The sequence below is a fragment of the Pseudonaja textilis genome, chromosome 1, assembly GCF_049901715.1.
Source record: "Pseudonaja textilis isolate UNSWEBS1 chromosome 1, rPseTex1.2, whole genome shotgun sequence".
Taxonomy (NCBI): domain Eukaryota; kingdom Metazoa; phylum Chordata; class Lepidosauria; order Squamata; family Elapidae; genus Pseudonaja; species Pseudonaja textilis.
In genome coordinates, this window is record NC_141990.1 from 251,307,611 (window position 1) to 251,325,304 (window position 17,694).

General features: G+C 33.9%; 1 protein-coding gene across 2 annotated transcripts in view; it reads right to left on the reverse strand.

Annotated features, from left to right (window-relative positions):
- Positions 1–3,685: 3,685 nt before the first annotated feature.
- Positions 3,686–17,694, reverse strand: part of NELL1 (neural EGFL like 1) — a 566,467-nt gene continuing 552,458 nt past the window's right edge. The window contains exons 17-20 of one of the 2 annotated variants that reach the window (XM_087921258.1): positions 15,872–16,065; positions 9,094–9,270; positions 6,459–6,683; positions 3,686–4,357 (exon numbers count right to left, since the gene is read on the reverse strand). In XM_087921258.1, coding sequence (XP_087777384.1) covers positions 4,307–4,357; positions 6,459–6,683; positions 9,094–9,270; positions 15,872–16,065 — 647 coding nt within the window. In that variant the 3' untranslated portion in view covers positions 3,686–4,306. The remainder of the gene's footprint in view (positions 4,358–6,458; positions 6,684–9,093; positions 9,271–15,871; positions 16,066–17,694) is intronic. The other variant, XM_087921259.1, reaches the window with a different exon arrangement.

The following is a 17,694-nucleotide window of genomic DNA, read 5'->3' on the forward strand; positions in this document are numbered from 1 at the left end:
CACAGAACCGGTAGTAAATTTTTTTGAATCCCATCACTGATCAGAACATTAAAAAACCCATAATATCTTATAGACTTTTTTCAAGTCCATACTTCCCCTATTCCATTCTGAGTATAAGCAAGCCAGATACCCAAGAAAGAACTTTTTAAGTCATTGTTCCCAGACTTGGAATTTTCCAAAATTCAGCACACACCAAGTTTGAAACAAAACTATGGAGGCAGGAAGATCTGTACTCAGGAGTTTATTTAGATGCCACAAGTTTAAATCACTCCCGTTTACATCCCAAAGCACGGTTTCATTTCCTCCTGTTGAATTATCAGTGGCTTTACAATATGATTTACAAAATGCTTTAATGGCATGGTTTACAAATGTCCTTTGAGGATTTTAAAAACACAGTTTATAATACCATTGTTAAACAATGCAAATATAATCAATACATAGTGTATGTCAAGAGGGAAGAAAGTTTAAAAATGAGAAGCAAAGATGGAGTCCTACATACATTGGGCTGCCTTTGTTTTTCCTTTTTTTTCAGTGATGGGGAATTATTTGTACATTTACATTCATTTTATGCATAAAGGGAATTCACTTCATTGTATTCATTGAAGAAAAACAATGCACTGAATAATTCTACTGTGTGCATCAAAGCTACTGGATCAGGGGGTATTTTATGTTGCATTGCAGTGTTATTCACTTATATCTGGGTAAATGTTGAAGCCCAGGGTAGAATAAACAGTGTATACATATCCCTAGACTTTTAATAATATTAAATAATATAACTTTAGCTTTAAGATTCTTAAAACCTATTTTGAGCCAGATGCTCAAAATAGGTTTTGATCCTTTCTTCCTTATCAGTATTCAAATGAAAGCATCCCCAGTGAAGATAAAAAATGTAATGATAGCACCCAAAGATTGTACAAAGTTCCAACTGGAAAAAAAATAATGGAATTTTTTGTACATGATAGCTGGAGTGAGAGTGTTGTATAGAGAAATATAGAAAGACAAATCATAAGCACAGTTATGGCTAGGAGTAATGGTAGTTGAATTTGATGGAACTTGTTGAGATGGGCGAAGTGAGTACTTTGATCAAAGAAAAGACAATATCTAAGTTTTATTACTGATGGGAAACTATTCTTTGCATGAAAGAGAAGAAATAAATGTATGAACTATGTTTTTGATGATTAGAGAGATTCAATTATAGAAAGAAGAGAGTTGTAATTATAGAGTGTAAAGTACATTTAAATACAAGTTATTGTACTTATAACTGCTGTAAGGAAAATTGGAAGTTACTTCTTTGCATCTTTTCTTATCTGTTTTTCTTTTTTTCCTTTTTTTTTTTTTTGCATTTTTAGCTTTTGCTTTTATTTCTTTCTTTTACTTTTCTTTTTCTTGATATTAGTTATATTTATTTTAAATTATCTTTTAAAAACAAAAATTATACAAAAAAAAAGATTGTGCGAACTCCCATATCATCTTTATCCATATGTATGACACGTTAAAAGGTGGGTGGGACTTCAGTTGCACAGGTATGGCTGCCATCTTCATTTTTTCAAGCTCCTCCCCTCTCTCCCATCCCAGCAGACTACCCTGTCAGAATGACCACTCTTTCGCGGTTTTTTTTTTTAGGACTCAGGTTTTTATTTCTTGGTTGCAAATATTATGCACTTCTGTGCAGGATCTAGTTCTGAATAGTCCCCCAAGCTTTATCAAAGATATTAAAATGCTTTGAAAACCCAGTGACTCAAGACAGGGACAATAGTGCCAGCAAGCCACCTTCCTTCTGCTTTATAGGAATGTCAGGATGCAACAGCTGAATTTTTCCAAAAGTAAGAGAGGTATGAATTTAATATGTGTGTTGAAAACAAGGACAATTAGACAAAAGGAAAGATACTTACAGATGTTATGTCTTGCCTGATTTTTTTGCCTTGCCCAATATGCAGCTGAAACCTAGGATTTGTCTGCTTCAGCCACAACTGTAGATGTATGTGAAAGAGACATGTTTGCATGTGTGAATGCGTGTCAGAAAGGCCAGACCCCACATTTCTCAAAAAGGTCATGATGAGGACAAAAAATTAAATTCGTATGAATTGAATTAGTAACTACCAAATAAAATTAATTGCCTGAAAAATAAGGCACTGATTTGTAAAATTAATTGCTTCCCCTATTTGCATATACAAACTATTCTCTTTTATACATGGATACTGACACCAGATACAGTTAACACACCATAGTCTTTTCTCTTTCCAGGAAAAAAAACATGAAAAACCAAACCAAATGAACAGAATGAAGAAGGGGTAGGTCCAACTGGAAAGGGAGGGAAAAATTGAAGCCCCTCCCATATGTGTGTGTTGAGGGAGGAAAACAATTCCTACCAGGTATGAATGCTTAAGATTTTAAAATATTCTTCTGTCTTTATGAAATCCTACATATTTTAACTGTTCAAGGGAGGCAAGGAAAAAGCATCCTCTGAGGTGGCTTCACATATTGCGAGAGAATGCCAGTCTCTGCCTTTGCATCTTGAACCTGAGGTTCTAGAAAAATAAGGGGAAAAGAAGACGCTGCATCTGTTCCCTCAATGAGTCAGAAGGAGGAAGTTTTCAAACCTTTTCCAGACTCTGTTCCAGCCACTTATTTGCATCATTTATAGTAAATGCCTCCATCTCTTGCCTGCCCGCTCACTTTCAACAGTGGCAGCATCCCTGTGCTAATGTAAGGTAGCCTTCCATTAAAGAGAGCGGAGGGCGGGGGGATCTTTGTCTTCCTTTCACTTATATCCAGTGATGTTTTTAGATGTGCCATATTGCATCATTTATAGATTTCAGCATTGCTTGTGGCTGTGCATCTGAATGATGCATGAATGTAGGAGATTTCACTTTCCAGCTCCCATACAGTCATACATTGTACAGTATATGCTATGCAGAAGGAGAATTGTATATGGAAACCAGTTGAATATCAGTTCTAGGCTGAGACAGGACTTGCATTAGTAATATCAAAGCCTTAGCCTAGCAAAATCACACCAGTTACCTATCCTTCAAGCTTAACCTTTACGCACAGTTCAAATGTTTAATTACAATTTCGGCCCAAGCTTATGATTTTTAAATAGCATTTTGCAGACAACTAACTTAATACATTTCATTTGGGTGAGTGTCAGAAGAGGTATAATAGAGCCAAGGGGGCAATGTATTACATTGAAAGAAAATTGGAACTGGGAGGCTACTATTCTGCCTAATATGATCTAGTGAAATTATTGTTAACTTCAGTGACATTTACATATTTCTTACAACTTGTAACATGGAACAGATGAAGAATTTGTTCATTACATCGTTTGCGATGGAGAATGGTAGATGTTATTACACCTAAGCAACTACTGAGGAAAGAGATTATAAACTCAAGTACATTGGTGTAAACAATATGAAAAAAAAATCACTTTTCATGTAGAATCTTGCAATGTAAAGCCCTTTGATTGCTTTATTGAATGCTACACAACCCTGTATGAACTCCACCTACATTCAATATTTATTGTTTGATTTGTAAACTACAACAGTTTGTTAAAGTTAATGTGGTCTGGGGTTCTGATTAAGGAGTGCTGCTGATGAAAGCAATATAATTCTCCATTTTTTCATCCATTCTGGGATTTTGCTGCTAGTTCATTTGTCTGCAAAAGAAAATGCTTTTTGCCACTTCATTAAACTTGTCACATTATTCTTTCTTATTTATTTATTTTTCATAAAGATAGGCTGGGATTCAATTATTTTCAGCCTGTACAAGTCAAAAGTACCTTGGAATGTTTTACAATGTTTGACAGCTATGAAATATAAGTACTATGCAATTTGACTGTACATACATACATATTTTCATAAATACATCCGACAGGGACCTCCAAACTAAATAGCCAACAATATGAGACAAAACCACAGGCAGCCTTATTTTGTAGAACTTTGATCTAAACCTAAAATAAAACAGGAAATTCCATTGTGACCTTTCTACAAAATTAAACAAATCAATACACTGCATTTTACTGATGGAATAATTTTAATGCATTTGCAAATGATTTGACAAAAAAGGGTGTAATTTACAACACTCAAAACTTTTAACAACCATTGATTTATATGCATTTTACTGTAAAAGTAGAGAGAAACCTAGCAAGTGTAGTGATAGGTCCCAAATGCAACTCCCAAATATCTTCCTCGGAGACTTAGATCATTGTCTGTTGTACAAAACTTCCACCTCTTACTTACACTGCATTTGTTTGGAAAGTGGAAAATTGCATCAGTTTTCCTCACAAAAAGGATTGTCCCAATTTTATACTTCAGTTATTGCGAAGACATTCTAAATCCACCGAACAACAGACATTTCCATTCTGTGTAGAATGGGAAGGAAAGGGTAAAAAGAAGGAATTAATACTAGTAATACAAGTGAAGAAAATAAATCTTCTCACATGGACACTAACAACCTGAATCTTTAACATGAACATTTATAAACCTATTTCTAATGTAAGAGAGATCAAACAAGCATTTTAACTTTGCTATTAAGATTTTTGTTTCCTTCATTCATGAAGCGAGAATGTTGTGAATTTGTCCTTTCTCTACACATTTCAAAAATCATGTGAACAAATCCTCTTACACAAAGAACATTGCTAAGGATATACTTACGTGAGTTATTTCTGCAAGAAAAAAAAAGAATGGGGCATATAATATGATGTTAATCTGGAAAAGATATATAAAAGAGGAACCAAAGTATCTGAATGAGGAACGGTTAGAGCATTTGGTACTCTGATTTAGATAAATGGAAATAAGGGGAACTGGCAAAATACTTTAGAAGTATACGTGGCATGATGCAAGAAGTTACCCAAATGTTCTTTAATAGAGTGGTGGTAGAATATAGCTAAATATTTTTTAAAAATTAGAACAGATAAAAGGAAGTCCTTCATCGCATAACATTCAATTAACATCTGGAATTTGTTATCCCCTGATATAATGAAAGCAACTCACTTAGCTTGGTTTAAAAGGAAATCAGACATATGAAGGATAAGCATTATGCTTTAAAAAGGAAATGCAATTTTATTCTGTTCCTGCATGTCTTCCCATAGGGATAGCTTCCAATTAATTTAGTACAGTTCTTGTGTTCTTATTTCCATGGCAAACTGCCAACAATAAAGGTGATATACTCTATACTCATACTGTCAGGATGGATGCATTATTTTTATGCTCAAGAAGTCAGATAAAATGTAGTTTATCTTAAAGAATTACACATGAATAATTTTTCAGAAACATTCTTTCTTCTATGACGCTCTATTGAAATTAGTTTAGCTTCCTGGATTCATTCTACTAAACTTGGGGTGGACAACTTCCACATCCAAGCCTTACAACCTTTTAAAGGACTACAAGTTGTCTACTGATCAGTGATATTATTAAAAAGTGTATAGGGATTTTTTAGACTTTGTTTTTAGCGGGTTTTTCCTCCACTGTGGAAAAAGAAAATAGAGCTGAGTCTAGTCTTGTGGATTAATAATGAACAAGGGCACAGTCCTTGGATAAAGAATGAGTGGCATCTGTCACCTAATTCTGAATAAAACTAGATTGTTCTATTATTGCTGGGATATTGAAAGCCCTCAATGTCAACAGAATGGAGTACAATGACGGAGAAGTAAAACATCAAGTATTTACTCAATAATGTTTTCACTATTTCTTTTGTTTATTTTTTTCCTATTAGGTGATTTATTTTTAAATAAATTGAAATATTGGCAACCAGCTCAGTAAATTAGGAAGGTCTTTAAAATCCATTTTTATTTTGTTTAAAAAAACTCAATGCATTCTGCTTTTTAGGATTAATTCTTTATCAATGACATACTGAGTGCTAATTGTACAATTTTTCCCGTTTCTCTGTCCGCCTACTGATATTAATGTCTTAATGACTGTTTATTTTTAATGGTTAATTTTAAAAATTGGAGGGAATTTTTTTAAAAAAAACCCATCTCCTCATTAATTTGGAAATATCACTTGAAAGCCAGATCTTCCCTGACCTTTGTTCTTCATGATTCACTAAATGTGGAGAAAAAAAAGAGAGGATTCTTCCACTTAGTATTTGCCAATTTAACATAAATATATGGCATTCGCCACTGGAATTCATTAAAAAGTAGGTATATGTGCAAACATAGATATATAGTATATATAACTGAAATGTATACCTGTAATAAATGTCACTATCCTGTATGCATATCTAAAAACTCTGCAAGGTGTAAAGAATGCTAATTGAAAGTTATAAAGAGCAGTTGAATAGTTCTGATTCAGCCTCCCAGGATAATAATCACATAATATTTTTTGCATAATTTCACAATGGTATACTCATTGTACTGCACCACCTTACTGCTGTTTGAAATTAAATAGCAAAGTTCTTTTAAAACAAACCCCAGTCTGCATATACATTCTGTGCTTCACCACATTTTACCACTATATAAATACCTTGCATTTGCAGGTTGTACAAGGTGATCCAAGCATTGTCCATACTGAACCACTTAGCCGTGTTATTCCATAGTCATCTAGACAGGTTTTTTGGATGTCGTATATACCATTATCAGCCAAACAAGGGTCACTGACACAATGAGGGCAACATTCTCCTTCTGACATTGTTGTGTAATCACAGTTCAGGGCTGGACATGCCAGTGGCCAACAATCCACTTCACCTTCCTATGAAAAGCAACAGAGATCCATCAACACACAAATTGGTAGTCATGAAAGGCAGAACACATTAAGAAAAAAAAACATTTTTTCTGCAATCAAAATATTAATATTATGATTGAATAATTATCAACAATTTATTTACACTGCAGTCTTGACCCAACAGTTGTATTAAATCAGGGCAGAATTGGATAGTTTTGAATCCAATAGATACAATAAGATATGCAATAATGAAGTGACACTTTATTCACAGATCTTTGATCAAAATATAATTTGTCTAAATGTGATAAGGTTGCCCATGCAATTCTAACTCAGTTATGTCTGTACAGTATATTAAAAATGTGCCTTAAAATCTGCTAAATGTTAATAATTAACAGGGTTATTTTGTGTATAATAAATGTGTGTGTGCGCGTGTGTGCATATGTATGTGTGTGTATACACACACACACACACACACACACACATACATATCCTATTATATAATTTGGCAATCCAAATGATATAGTGTAGAATCTTCCAAAAACCTAAAAGTGGTATTAGATTGTATGAATGGGAGTTTTGTGGATACTCTGTTTTCTCATTTGTGAGGAACAAACATTTTCCTTCCTCTATTATGGTATATAAAGGTTGTCAGATTATCAGCAAATTCTTCCAATAATCTTGGATGCAGTTAATCTGATTCTTAAATTTTAAATTAATCCAAAGTCAACAAATATTCTTCGGCTGTGTTTTATCAGGCTCAGAGTTCAATCCTGACTCTTAATCCCACCTTTTATACTTGCCTGGTAGAACATATACCTTCTTTTTAGAGGTGACAAAATTTAAAATCATATTGGAATATGGTTTTTTCCTTTATTTTTTTTAATCAATCTATTTCTCTAATGATATTCTAACATTCACTATTTTAGTTTTAGAATCACAGAAATTTGAAGTTTCAGTCACCTTCTCTGCAGCTTATTCTATATATTGTACAAAGCGAAAACGTTTGTTCAGACATTCAAGATCCAAGACTGCGGATAAATTTATCTCTTTCCTCTTAGAGATATCACAGTTTGTAATAAATTTACTAGCTTATGCAAAATACTAATTTGGAAATGAAAAAGAAAAAAGATGTACGTCACATCTTCACATCTACTTATTTTAATAAAGCAAAATGCTACATGATCATTTATAAACACCAAGAAATAATTGCAAAGTATTATGAATTCATACTGAAACTGTCATCTAAGAACATGTTAGTAAATAATTTACTGCATTGCTCTCCAGCAAGTACAAGAGATTTACTGTAGCCTTGTATAATTAAAAGCACAATGGAATTGAAGCAAGACAAGGTGTCTTAGCTTCTTGAGATGAAGATAAAGTAGTTCAGCCTATTCTGGGGTGTGCAGGGAAAATGATGCTACCACACCCAAGAAAGTCCAAATTTGTTCAATTAGTTGGATTCAGTGTATGATCTCTTCCAACTGTACAATTCTAAGATTTTAGGTTAAGGAATATTATCGTTTCTTTAAAAAAGCAGCAATTACATTATAACAGATTAATATTTATTTTGTAGTCAGTGTTTTACTCAAACTTGGAAGTTTCCAAACAATTTTGAAAAAGTGCACCATCAAATGTCTTTACATAATAAGGAAATTTGCACATTATACTCCTGCTATTATAATCGTGATTAATAATTTCTTATTATAATAAGAAATATTCTGCTGAGGTATGTGAGGAATTTTTTTCATTTGGAGTCCCAATATGTGCAATTCTGGTTCCTACTATAACAGACAAAATATTACATCAATTATATTTTTCATTTAAGCCATTTGCAGAATGCGGTATCATTTTGGAAAAGCATTATCCTGACTCTGTCGACCTAGTATGGAAAGCTTTCGTTGCTCCTTAGGATCCCTTAACAGTACTGAGTAGTTATTTTAAACAAGGCAAGAGTCAAGAACAAAGAAACTGGAATAAGACTCTGATTGTATTAAATATCTGCAATTGTCCTACTTTGACTGGGATAAAAATTGTGTGACATTCAAATAAGAAATATTCTGCTGAGGTTTAGCATTATATCAGATGGAAATCTGATTGTTCAGAATATTATTGAAGGTCCTTTTTTCTTTTGAGAGACTGATTAAATCTGCAATCCTTATATTCATTTGCCTAAAGGTATGCTCCATTGAACTCAATAAATAATTACTTTAAGCTGGTATATGTATGATTGTACTCCAATAGATTTAATTTTGACTAAGACATGCCCTTTCTTATTAAGTTTTGCAGCAACACTTATCTGAATAGGCTAGATGTTAGAAAAACTACATAGCAATGTTGTGTCAAAAAAGAACAGGTTTGTTCATAATGAACATTCTGAACTCTAGAAAACAGTTTATCGTTACAAACTCTAAGGCTCTTTAAACTTTTACTTCCATACCAGACAGCGGCATTGTTGACAACTGTACGTCCAATTGTCACCACTTCGGTACAGCTTATGCCCATTCTGATCTAAACATTGACTGGTCACTCTGGTATCACATTCTGGGCAACAGAAGAAGTCAACGCTGAGATTTTCACAATCACAAGCTGTCCTTCGACAGAAAATCTTGCCATTCTGTTAAGAAAACGAAGAAGCAATAAAAGCAAATGCCACTAAATAAAAGGTTATAAATTAATATACTCATCGCAATAAGTTTGACAATGAGTTAGCAAGTCATATTTAGATGTTGCATTTATACTGCCATTTATTTAATGTGCAACTTACTGAGACCCTTAATTAACACATCCATTAATGAAATATTTGTTTTGGACATGTGAAAGGGCAACAGTACTTAGCTCAAGAAATAATACAACACAATCAAACTGAAGTTCAGTATCTATCATGAAAAGGAAATAGATGAAATATTTTGCCCTCTAGATGTGCTGACTTCAATCATCCATGTTTCTAGCTTTCTTCAAAACTGAAACAGAATGTACCCATTCTGATTATCCTGCAAGTTGCAATTATGCTATTGTTTTGTGGTCGGTGATTGGATTGCTTCTTTCAGATTAGCTATGTCGGTAAGCTGGACATGGAGAGTTGAGAGCAAAGGGTAAGGAAGTATTTAAACATATGTCCAAAGAAAAGAAAACTAAATACTTATCAGACTTTGTAGAGATTCTTAGTCATTCAGGTTATGGTTGTTCTAAAGGTGCTTTTTCAGGAGGCAACTGGACTTTCTTGTTCTCAGACTTTTCGCTATGCAACTGGGATGAACACGCTTTAAATGGTGTGGGAGTATGAATGGATTTCCAGAAAAATTGCAGACTATAGCACTACTGAGACAACCTTGATGACACAGATAAACCTCCAGGTGGCCTCAATGATCCTCTAAAAGTATGCAAATGACCAGCTGTCTGCAAGGAATATAAATCATTCCATTCCCCACCATCCAGTCAGAGCTGAATAAGTTTCTTGAATGAGAAGTGAAACAACTTCAAAGAAAAAAACAAGAAAGTCCAGTTTCCTAGAACTTGGCAGATTCATTTATTTTTCATATATATACAACAATGTGAAATCACCTCTTCCAGTTTTTTAGCTGGGGCTTACTCTCAGACCTGTGGACTATACGTGTACTGTGCATTCCAGAGCTTTTTTTTTTTTAGCTAGCAACTCCACTTATGTGCAAGCAAAAATATCATCAAAGAGCACTACTGTTATCAATAGTAACCCTCCCATCAAAAACAATCTCTTATATGATGTTGCTTGATCATGCTATGTAGACGGAATGATGGTGCCTATAGAAAAACTGATCAGAATTTTAAAACATTAGAAAAAGTGTTATAGGAATGTAAGGAAGTGAATCCGCACTTGCCTAGCTGTTTTTTTTTTTAATCTCCAAGCTGGAAGAGGTTCTACTTGAAAGGAATATTAATGAGATGTTGTCTTGTTAATGTTTTGGCTGAGCAACTGATTTCAAAACTAAATTATTTTAAACTGGTAAGAAATGAGCATTGATCCCATTGTATCTTAAATATAACTGATTGATTAATTTTCAATAATTATTTTTTTTTATAAATTATCTGCCCTGCCATGTGATCTATTTTTGTGGCACTGAGGTAAAAAAACTACCTGCATTTGTATTGCATGGATACCTATAATTGCATTCACAGCTGCATTTGTAGCTTCTAGGTGGCTTTGAAGATCTTATTTCATTAGCCCAAATGGAAGTTGGTTAGGATATGAGTAACAAAGAAAGGCCTCCTGATCCAGAAAAAGATGCAAGGCACATAGGGTGAAACAAGACCCTAGAGTCCAGAATTATATATCAGTTCTATTTGGGGCAATGTCACTGCATCAAAATTAAAGATGGTAGATGCCTGGCAAGTCATTTAACCTGCCATTGCCCAAGCCATTCAGTTTTGTTAGGGCTAAACCTAAGCCTGTTTCTCCCCATCCACAGCCTTACAGCATCTAGGCACTGGGACAGAACTTTCACCGCATCACCTATCTGGCCAAAAGTCAAGATATGGAACTGCATCAGTGATGGGATTAATTTATTTTTTTACTACTTTCTGTGGGCGTGGCTTGATGGGTATGGCAGGGGAAGGTTCCTGCAAAATTTCATTCTCTCCCACCCCACTAACCTGCTTTCCAGCTCTGTTCTCCTGTGCAGGGCAACAAAAGAAGACCCAGCTGATCAGCTGGGACTCAGGAGGCAGAGACTAGATGGGGGCGGGGTCAGTCAGAAATGGTATTTGCCAGTTCTCTGAACTACTCAAAAATCCTGCTACTGGTGCTCCAGAATTGGTCAGAACCTGCTGAATACCACATCTGAACTGCATATCATTGACATATAGAAGATATGTGACCCTGTGGTGACAAATGATCTCAGCCATAGCAGAGGGCTTGGACTAAATCTTTTCCCCTTTAGTAACAGTGACTGGAATTGGCCTAGAGTAGGGGTATCAAACTCAATTTCATTGAGGACCGCATCAGGGCTGTGTTTGACCTCAGGGGAGGGCATGGTTGACTGGGTGGGTGTGGCTCACTAGGTGGGTGTGGCCAGCTTAATGCCATTCCCCAAACTGCTGGCATTTTCCTCTTCACATTGAGTAGACTCTGGTGATGTTCAAAAATATGAAAGAACTACTAGATGCAAGAGGTGAATCATTTTGCTCGGTGTTAAAAGCCATGGAAATGGCGACTGAAGAACATGAAGAAGAAACTTCAGAGAAGGAGTAGTCAGATCAAGAAGAAGCCACTTTAAATAGACAATCAATACAAAGAATACAACAAAGAGGAGGGAAAAGAAGGGGGGGTTAAAAATAGGAGATTCCAAAAAGTAACTAAAAAGGGGAATACCTGTAAAAGTGGGAAAGACAGGAAGAAACAGCAGAAAAATAAAAGGGGGAAGGAAGATATAAAGAGGAGTGGGATATAAATCAGAGGGAGAAAAGGATTAGGAAAATAAAAGGGAAGAGAGGTAATGAGGAACAGGAACAGGAAATAAATAAATATGGGAATTGTAAAATAATGGAAAAATTGTTTATTTTGAATACATAGGGATAAAGGTTAATGAATTAAGAAAGAGGATTCCGCATTGATATGAGGGATAATAAGAATGTATTTGCAATTACAAGTTATTTAGACAATAGGGGAATATAGACCATTGAGAGGGGGAAGGGCACTGATATTTCTTTTTTTTTTAAATAGATGAATGTATGTTCTTTTCTTATTGTTACAAGAAAGGTTAATGTTTATTATATACTGTATATATTGAAATAATTGAAATGAATTGCAAGGATGTTTTAAAATGAGATTAATATCAGTGACCAGGACTAGCTAAATAGATTAACTGCTTTTCTTTTTGCTATTTTTCTTTTGGTATTATAAATAAAACCTTATGGAAGTGAAAGGAGAAAATATATTGTGGAATCTGACTGAAAAGTACAATGCTATTTCTTTTTTAGGGAATTATTATTATAACTAATTAAAATAAATGTATATTGGTAATTAAGATGAGGGAAATAAGGTATATTCAAACCACTGAGGTGACACTCCCAAATTAGGAAAAGGGGAGGGGAAATCCATGTTTTATTTTGTGTGTAACAGCTTGTATAAATCTAGAATTTATGGAAAGAATATGCGATGGAATTGCAAACCTGACAGGTAAAAGAATTAAAAGTTAAGAAGTATGAAGATATGGGAATTATTAGTGATTTAAATGAGAAAACAGTATTATGGAAAAGGTCATGTTTAAAAGAAATGTTAATGTTTAAGAAATATTTGAAATAAATTGAAATTAACTGAGAAGATATTTAGAATGAAAGTAATATTAGTGAACAGGATTAATTAGTTTGTTCCTTTTCTTATGTAAAAGTTGGAAAATTAAGTTAAAAATGGATAAGATAGGAAGTTGAATGTAGAAAATGAACAGATAATTATTGTCATATTTGCATGTAAAAGTGGTGATCCAGAATTATGTTGTATACAGAAAAGAGTTTTTTTTATTAAAAAAAAAATTCTCTTTTTGGAAAAATTGAATAAAACTTGTTTTTAAAAATAGAAAGAGTGTAGCCTCTTCAGGATAGTATTATTTATAGAAATATTTTGAGATGGATAGTCACAGACTTCATGAACTGAGAAAAACTGGTTTGTGACTTGGATGATTTGAAAAATACATTTGAATAAATAAATAAACAAACAATTACAGATCTAACATATTCCTTTTGCAAATATATTGAAGAAGCTACAGATGACTTCCAGTTTGTCGGCTTTGGTGACAGCAGGGATTCGCTTTTCTCCGCGATCCCTGCTGTGCTAGCCGCCTTGGTGCCTCCGATCCTGACGGATTTGGAGGCTAAGGCTGCCCTGTTGGGACAGCTGAAGAAAGGGGGGATCCGGACAGGGGTTGAAGGGTATCGCAAACCCCCTCCCCAGCTGGCAATAACCCCCTTCTCTCAAGACGGTGGAGCCGCGGTCTTTATGGCCGCCATAAAGAAGCCGGCAACTGGATAAAGAATGTGCAGGAGGAAGAAGAAGGAGTTTTAAAACGAAAGTTTTTTCTTGGTTGAACTGGGACCTTAAGGACATATTTAACACCTGGGAAAGTATTGGCTTTTTTCTGGATGCTACAATGTTCCCGATTGATGTTTTCAGCGGCGAAGAAAAGTGATGAAAAGGGGAAGTTACTCTCCCTCCCTTATGGAATTAACAAATGGTCAAGGGAAACCAGCCTTTTAATAGAAGGTAAAACCTAAACTCCTTTGTAATAAGTGGGAAGGGAGAGGCTTGGAAAAAAAAAATTACTCTAAGACTTTGCTGGAGGAGATGCCTTGAAGATAAAGAGAATAGAAATTAATTCTAAAAAAGATTTAAAGCACAGACTGGACGTTTTTTCTTTCCCTAATTTGACTTCACCCCTAGAAGAGAAATTGTAAAAAGAAGAAGTTTGTACTCTGCCTGGACTGTTTGATGATTGCAGGATTTTGGGACTTTTGGGAACTGTTTTAAGTTTGGAAATAACTGATTGGCTTAATAATAAGAAGAGGATACAGAAAAAGAAGAAGAAACAGTTCAAAATGGCTCTATCTCTTGATGAACTAAAAAAACAATATTTAAAAATAAGGAAAGAAGGCAAAGATGTTATGGGAGAAGCCCTTTGTTTCCTAGATATGGCACTTGTCATGTGTCAGCAAATTAAACAACAGCTGGAAGAAGCCGAGGAAGAAGAAGCCATTTTTAACGAACTAAATGGTGTGACTATGAAAGAAAAGAGAAAGAGAGGAGCGAAAAGGAAGGACTTAAGAAATAAAAAAATATTTATGAAAGAGAAAAAGAAGATGCAAAAACAACAGAATGCTAGAAAGCAAAAAGAAAGAGGAATGCAACAGAAAGGGGAAACCAAGAAGGCAGAGGTTTGGAGAGGAGGGGGTAAAAAGTTTAGGCGGGCTAAGAAGGAAAGGGAAAAGGGGGAAAAAAGTTACAAAGGTATAAAACAAGATGGAGAAAATAAATTTTTTTTTAGGGATAATGGGTAATGTATGGGTTTTTTTTTTAAAAAAAAGGGGATTCTGCAAAGTACACATGAGTATTGCAATAGTGGTATTTGTATTATAAGTAGATAATCAGAACTTTTTAAGATTTAATAAAAGACTAAAATATTAAGGTATAACTTTAAAATGTTTAATAATGAATGATATTAAGTTTTAATAAAATACTAAAGGGAATGTTTAAAATATTAGTTTAAATATAGAGTTTAATGGATTAATGTGTTGACTGTTGTGGATTTATTATTGTAGTATTGGTTTCTGAAATAGTAGAATGTACTAAGCAGAATCTGATTGGGATTTAGGTGTTATTTTAAATTTTAATTTAGGGGAATGATAGAAAGGCATCATACTCTGATTAGTGATTCCAGGGGAAACTATTCTTTTTTATATTGGAAATGAGACAGATGTAAATGGAGAAATGGACAAAAGATATAAAAATATTTTTCTTTAAAGCAAGATTAAATATATAAAACAGAATTAAGATGAGGCAAAAGTGGAGAGGAGTTATATAATAGATATAGAATGGTAAACAAGATAGGTAATGGTATATAAGAAGAGCATGAATTCAATTGAAGTCCATACAAAAAGATGTAATCTGGGGCCAAGTTACTTTCTAAAAGAAAGTTTTATGTTTTTATGTTTATGTCTTATGTGTGTGTGTTCAATTAAGAATTAAATAATAAAATCTCAGAGGAAGACTAGATGAGAATAATTATAAACAAGCCAGAGGAAAATATAAATGTGATGATTGAATAGCAGATAAATTAGAAAGGAAATATGATTGAATAATGATTAAAGAGAAACAATGTGGAATTTGGTAAACGGAATGTACGTGTTTATATGGAAATAGGATAAATTATAAGTACGTGATATAAAGCAATATGTTACCTGCCTTGTAAAGATTTACAATGGAAAGAGGTTTTATGTTTTTAATGTTTAATGATGTTTTGTTTTGTTTGTTTGTTTGTAAAATCAATAAAACTTGTTTAAAAAAAAAAGAAGAAGCTACAGATGATTTATTGAATTCTGGGTCAGTATGTTGTATGAACTCAGTCTATATATTTCATAAAAGTTATTTAAGGACACAGCATGAATCCAGAAAATTTTAAATCCCATGGTTAAAAGACCCATGGCTTTCCAAATCATGGCAGGAATGTTTAGCAAACTTCATAGGAATTTACCTTACAAGAGCAAACAGAACATCTGTCTTTCTTCAATGTCCATACTTGGCCATTCCTTTTCAGTCCCCCTTCATGAGGGCAATCACCTGTACAGGAAGGTCCAGATGGGCAGAGGCAATCAAATCCCCCTGCCAGGTTAATACAGGCTGAATCATTCCAACAAGTGTGAGTCTTTAAGGCACATTCATCAATATCTGCAGAAGAGAGAAACATTATACCTGTAAAATGTCCCTTCCCTCTGAAAGTTAAACAGTAATTGGGAATAGGTATTGTAAAATTAAAATTCATATCATTTGAAGGTATACCCCTTCACAAGCCATCTTATTAATCTGGAAGAAAATAGGTATTCCTCAAGTCAAATTGTAACAGAATGAAAAATGGTATTACTATAATAGAATTAATATTAATAAAAATCTAATGACATAGTATTCATGAATGCTTAAATATTGATGTGACTACCAAAGTAACTATTCTTTGAGATCTAAAATAAATAAATAAATAAATGAGGAGTAAAAACAAATTTCTTTTATTTAATTGATTCGTTATATTATATTCTCTCAAGCAGAAGAAGGAAGAAAAAAACATTGTCTTAACTCTGTGGTAATCATAATCATATTTTCATGTTAGAAGAAAGGAAAATAAAGAAATCAGGTATGATTTGTGATTTTACAAAATAATGAAGTGGTTTTCTTCAAGTTATTATTATATAGAGCACACAAAGAGAAGGAATTGGGTAAATTCTTTTCTTTTAGTGTAAAAATTGTGATGCATTTTGGTTATTTTATTCTTTTACTCATTGGCATTCTTCTTTCGGGAGCTTCCTTTCTTCATTATTTCAGGGAACGCATATTTATAAATGTACACAAACCTCTATGGCTCCACTGTTCACACAACCACATTATTCATTTAAACAATGGATATATTTATCTCTGCTTGCTGAGATGTGTACTGAATTGTTCATGCAGAAAATAAAAAAAAATGTCAATTTTAAGGAAAAAATGTCGATTTTAAGGGCAAATGGAGCATATGTTCTAAGCTTACAAAATTCCACAGCTCAGATTATTTCTAATGCCTTCTCAGCTCTCCTATTCAAGTGATACAGGCAAAGTGGTGTAGATCCAATCATATAACAGTCATGAAGTAGCACTTACACTTCAGACAAGAGCCACTCACTATCAACATTCTGCAATAGAAGCCTTATTTACAAATTTCAGACTGTGAATATTGAGAGCTGATGTTATTGTTCTAGGAAATTATAAAGTATGAAATAGAACCAATATAGTTCTCTTCTCACAGAAGAAATCAGACACATCTTCCAACAAAAGCAGTGCAACTCTATAGCTTCACATTTACCTTGGCATGAAAAGTAGCAAAGTCTAGAATGTTAAGTGGAAGTGTAGAAGAAAAAGTCTCCCAAGATAGGATTTTACAGGATTGCTTTATTACAAGCAGTCTCCAACCTTTCTGACTTGGTAGACAGGTAGAGGCAATCATGGTGGGGGCAAGGGGATGGTTTCGTGTGCACACTTTCACAAAGGCAGAGTCGTGCATATGCATGCACTCACCAACAAACTTTCACAGTCCAGTTCCAAACGTGCTGTGGACTGGCACTGGGTTGCAGACCCCTGCTTTACAAAACTCCCTCCCAATTTCATGTACCTTTAATCTCTATCATAATCAACATATACCTTTAACTCTGCATTTATAAATTTAAATTAAGCAAGCAAATGAAAATTATTCTTTCTCTTTCTCTAAAAAAGATGGCAACTCTAAGAGTTCAAATTATAGGCATATAAGCAGTATGACTAAACCATTTGTTACAG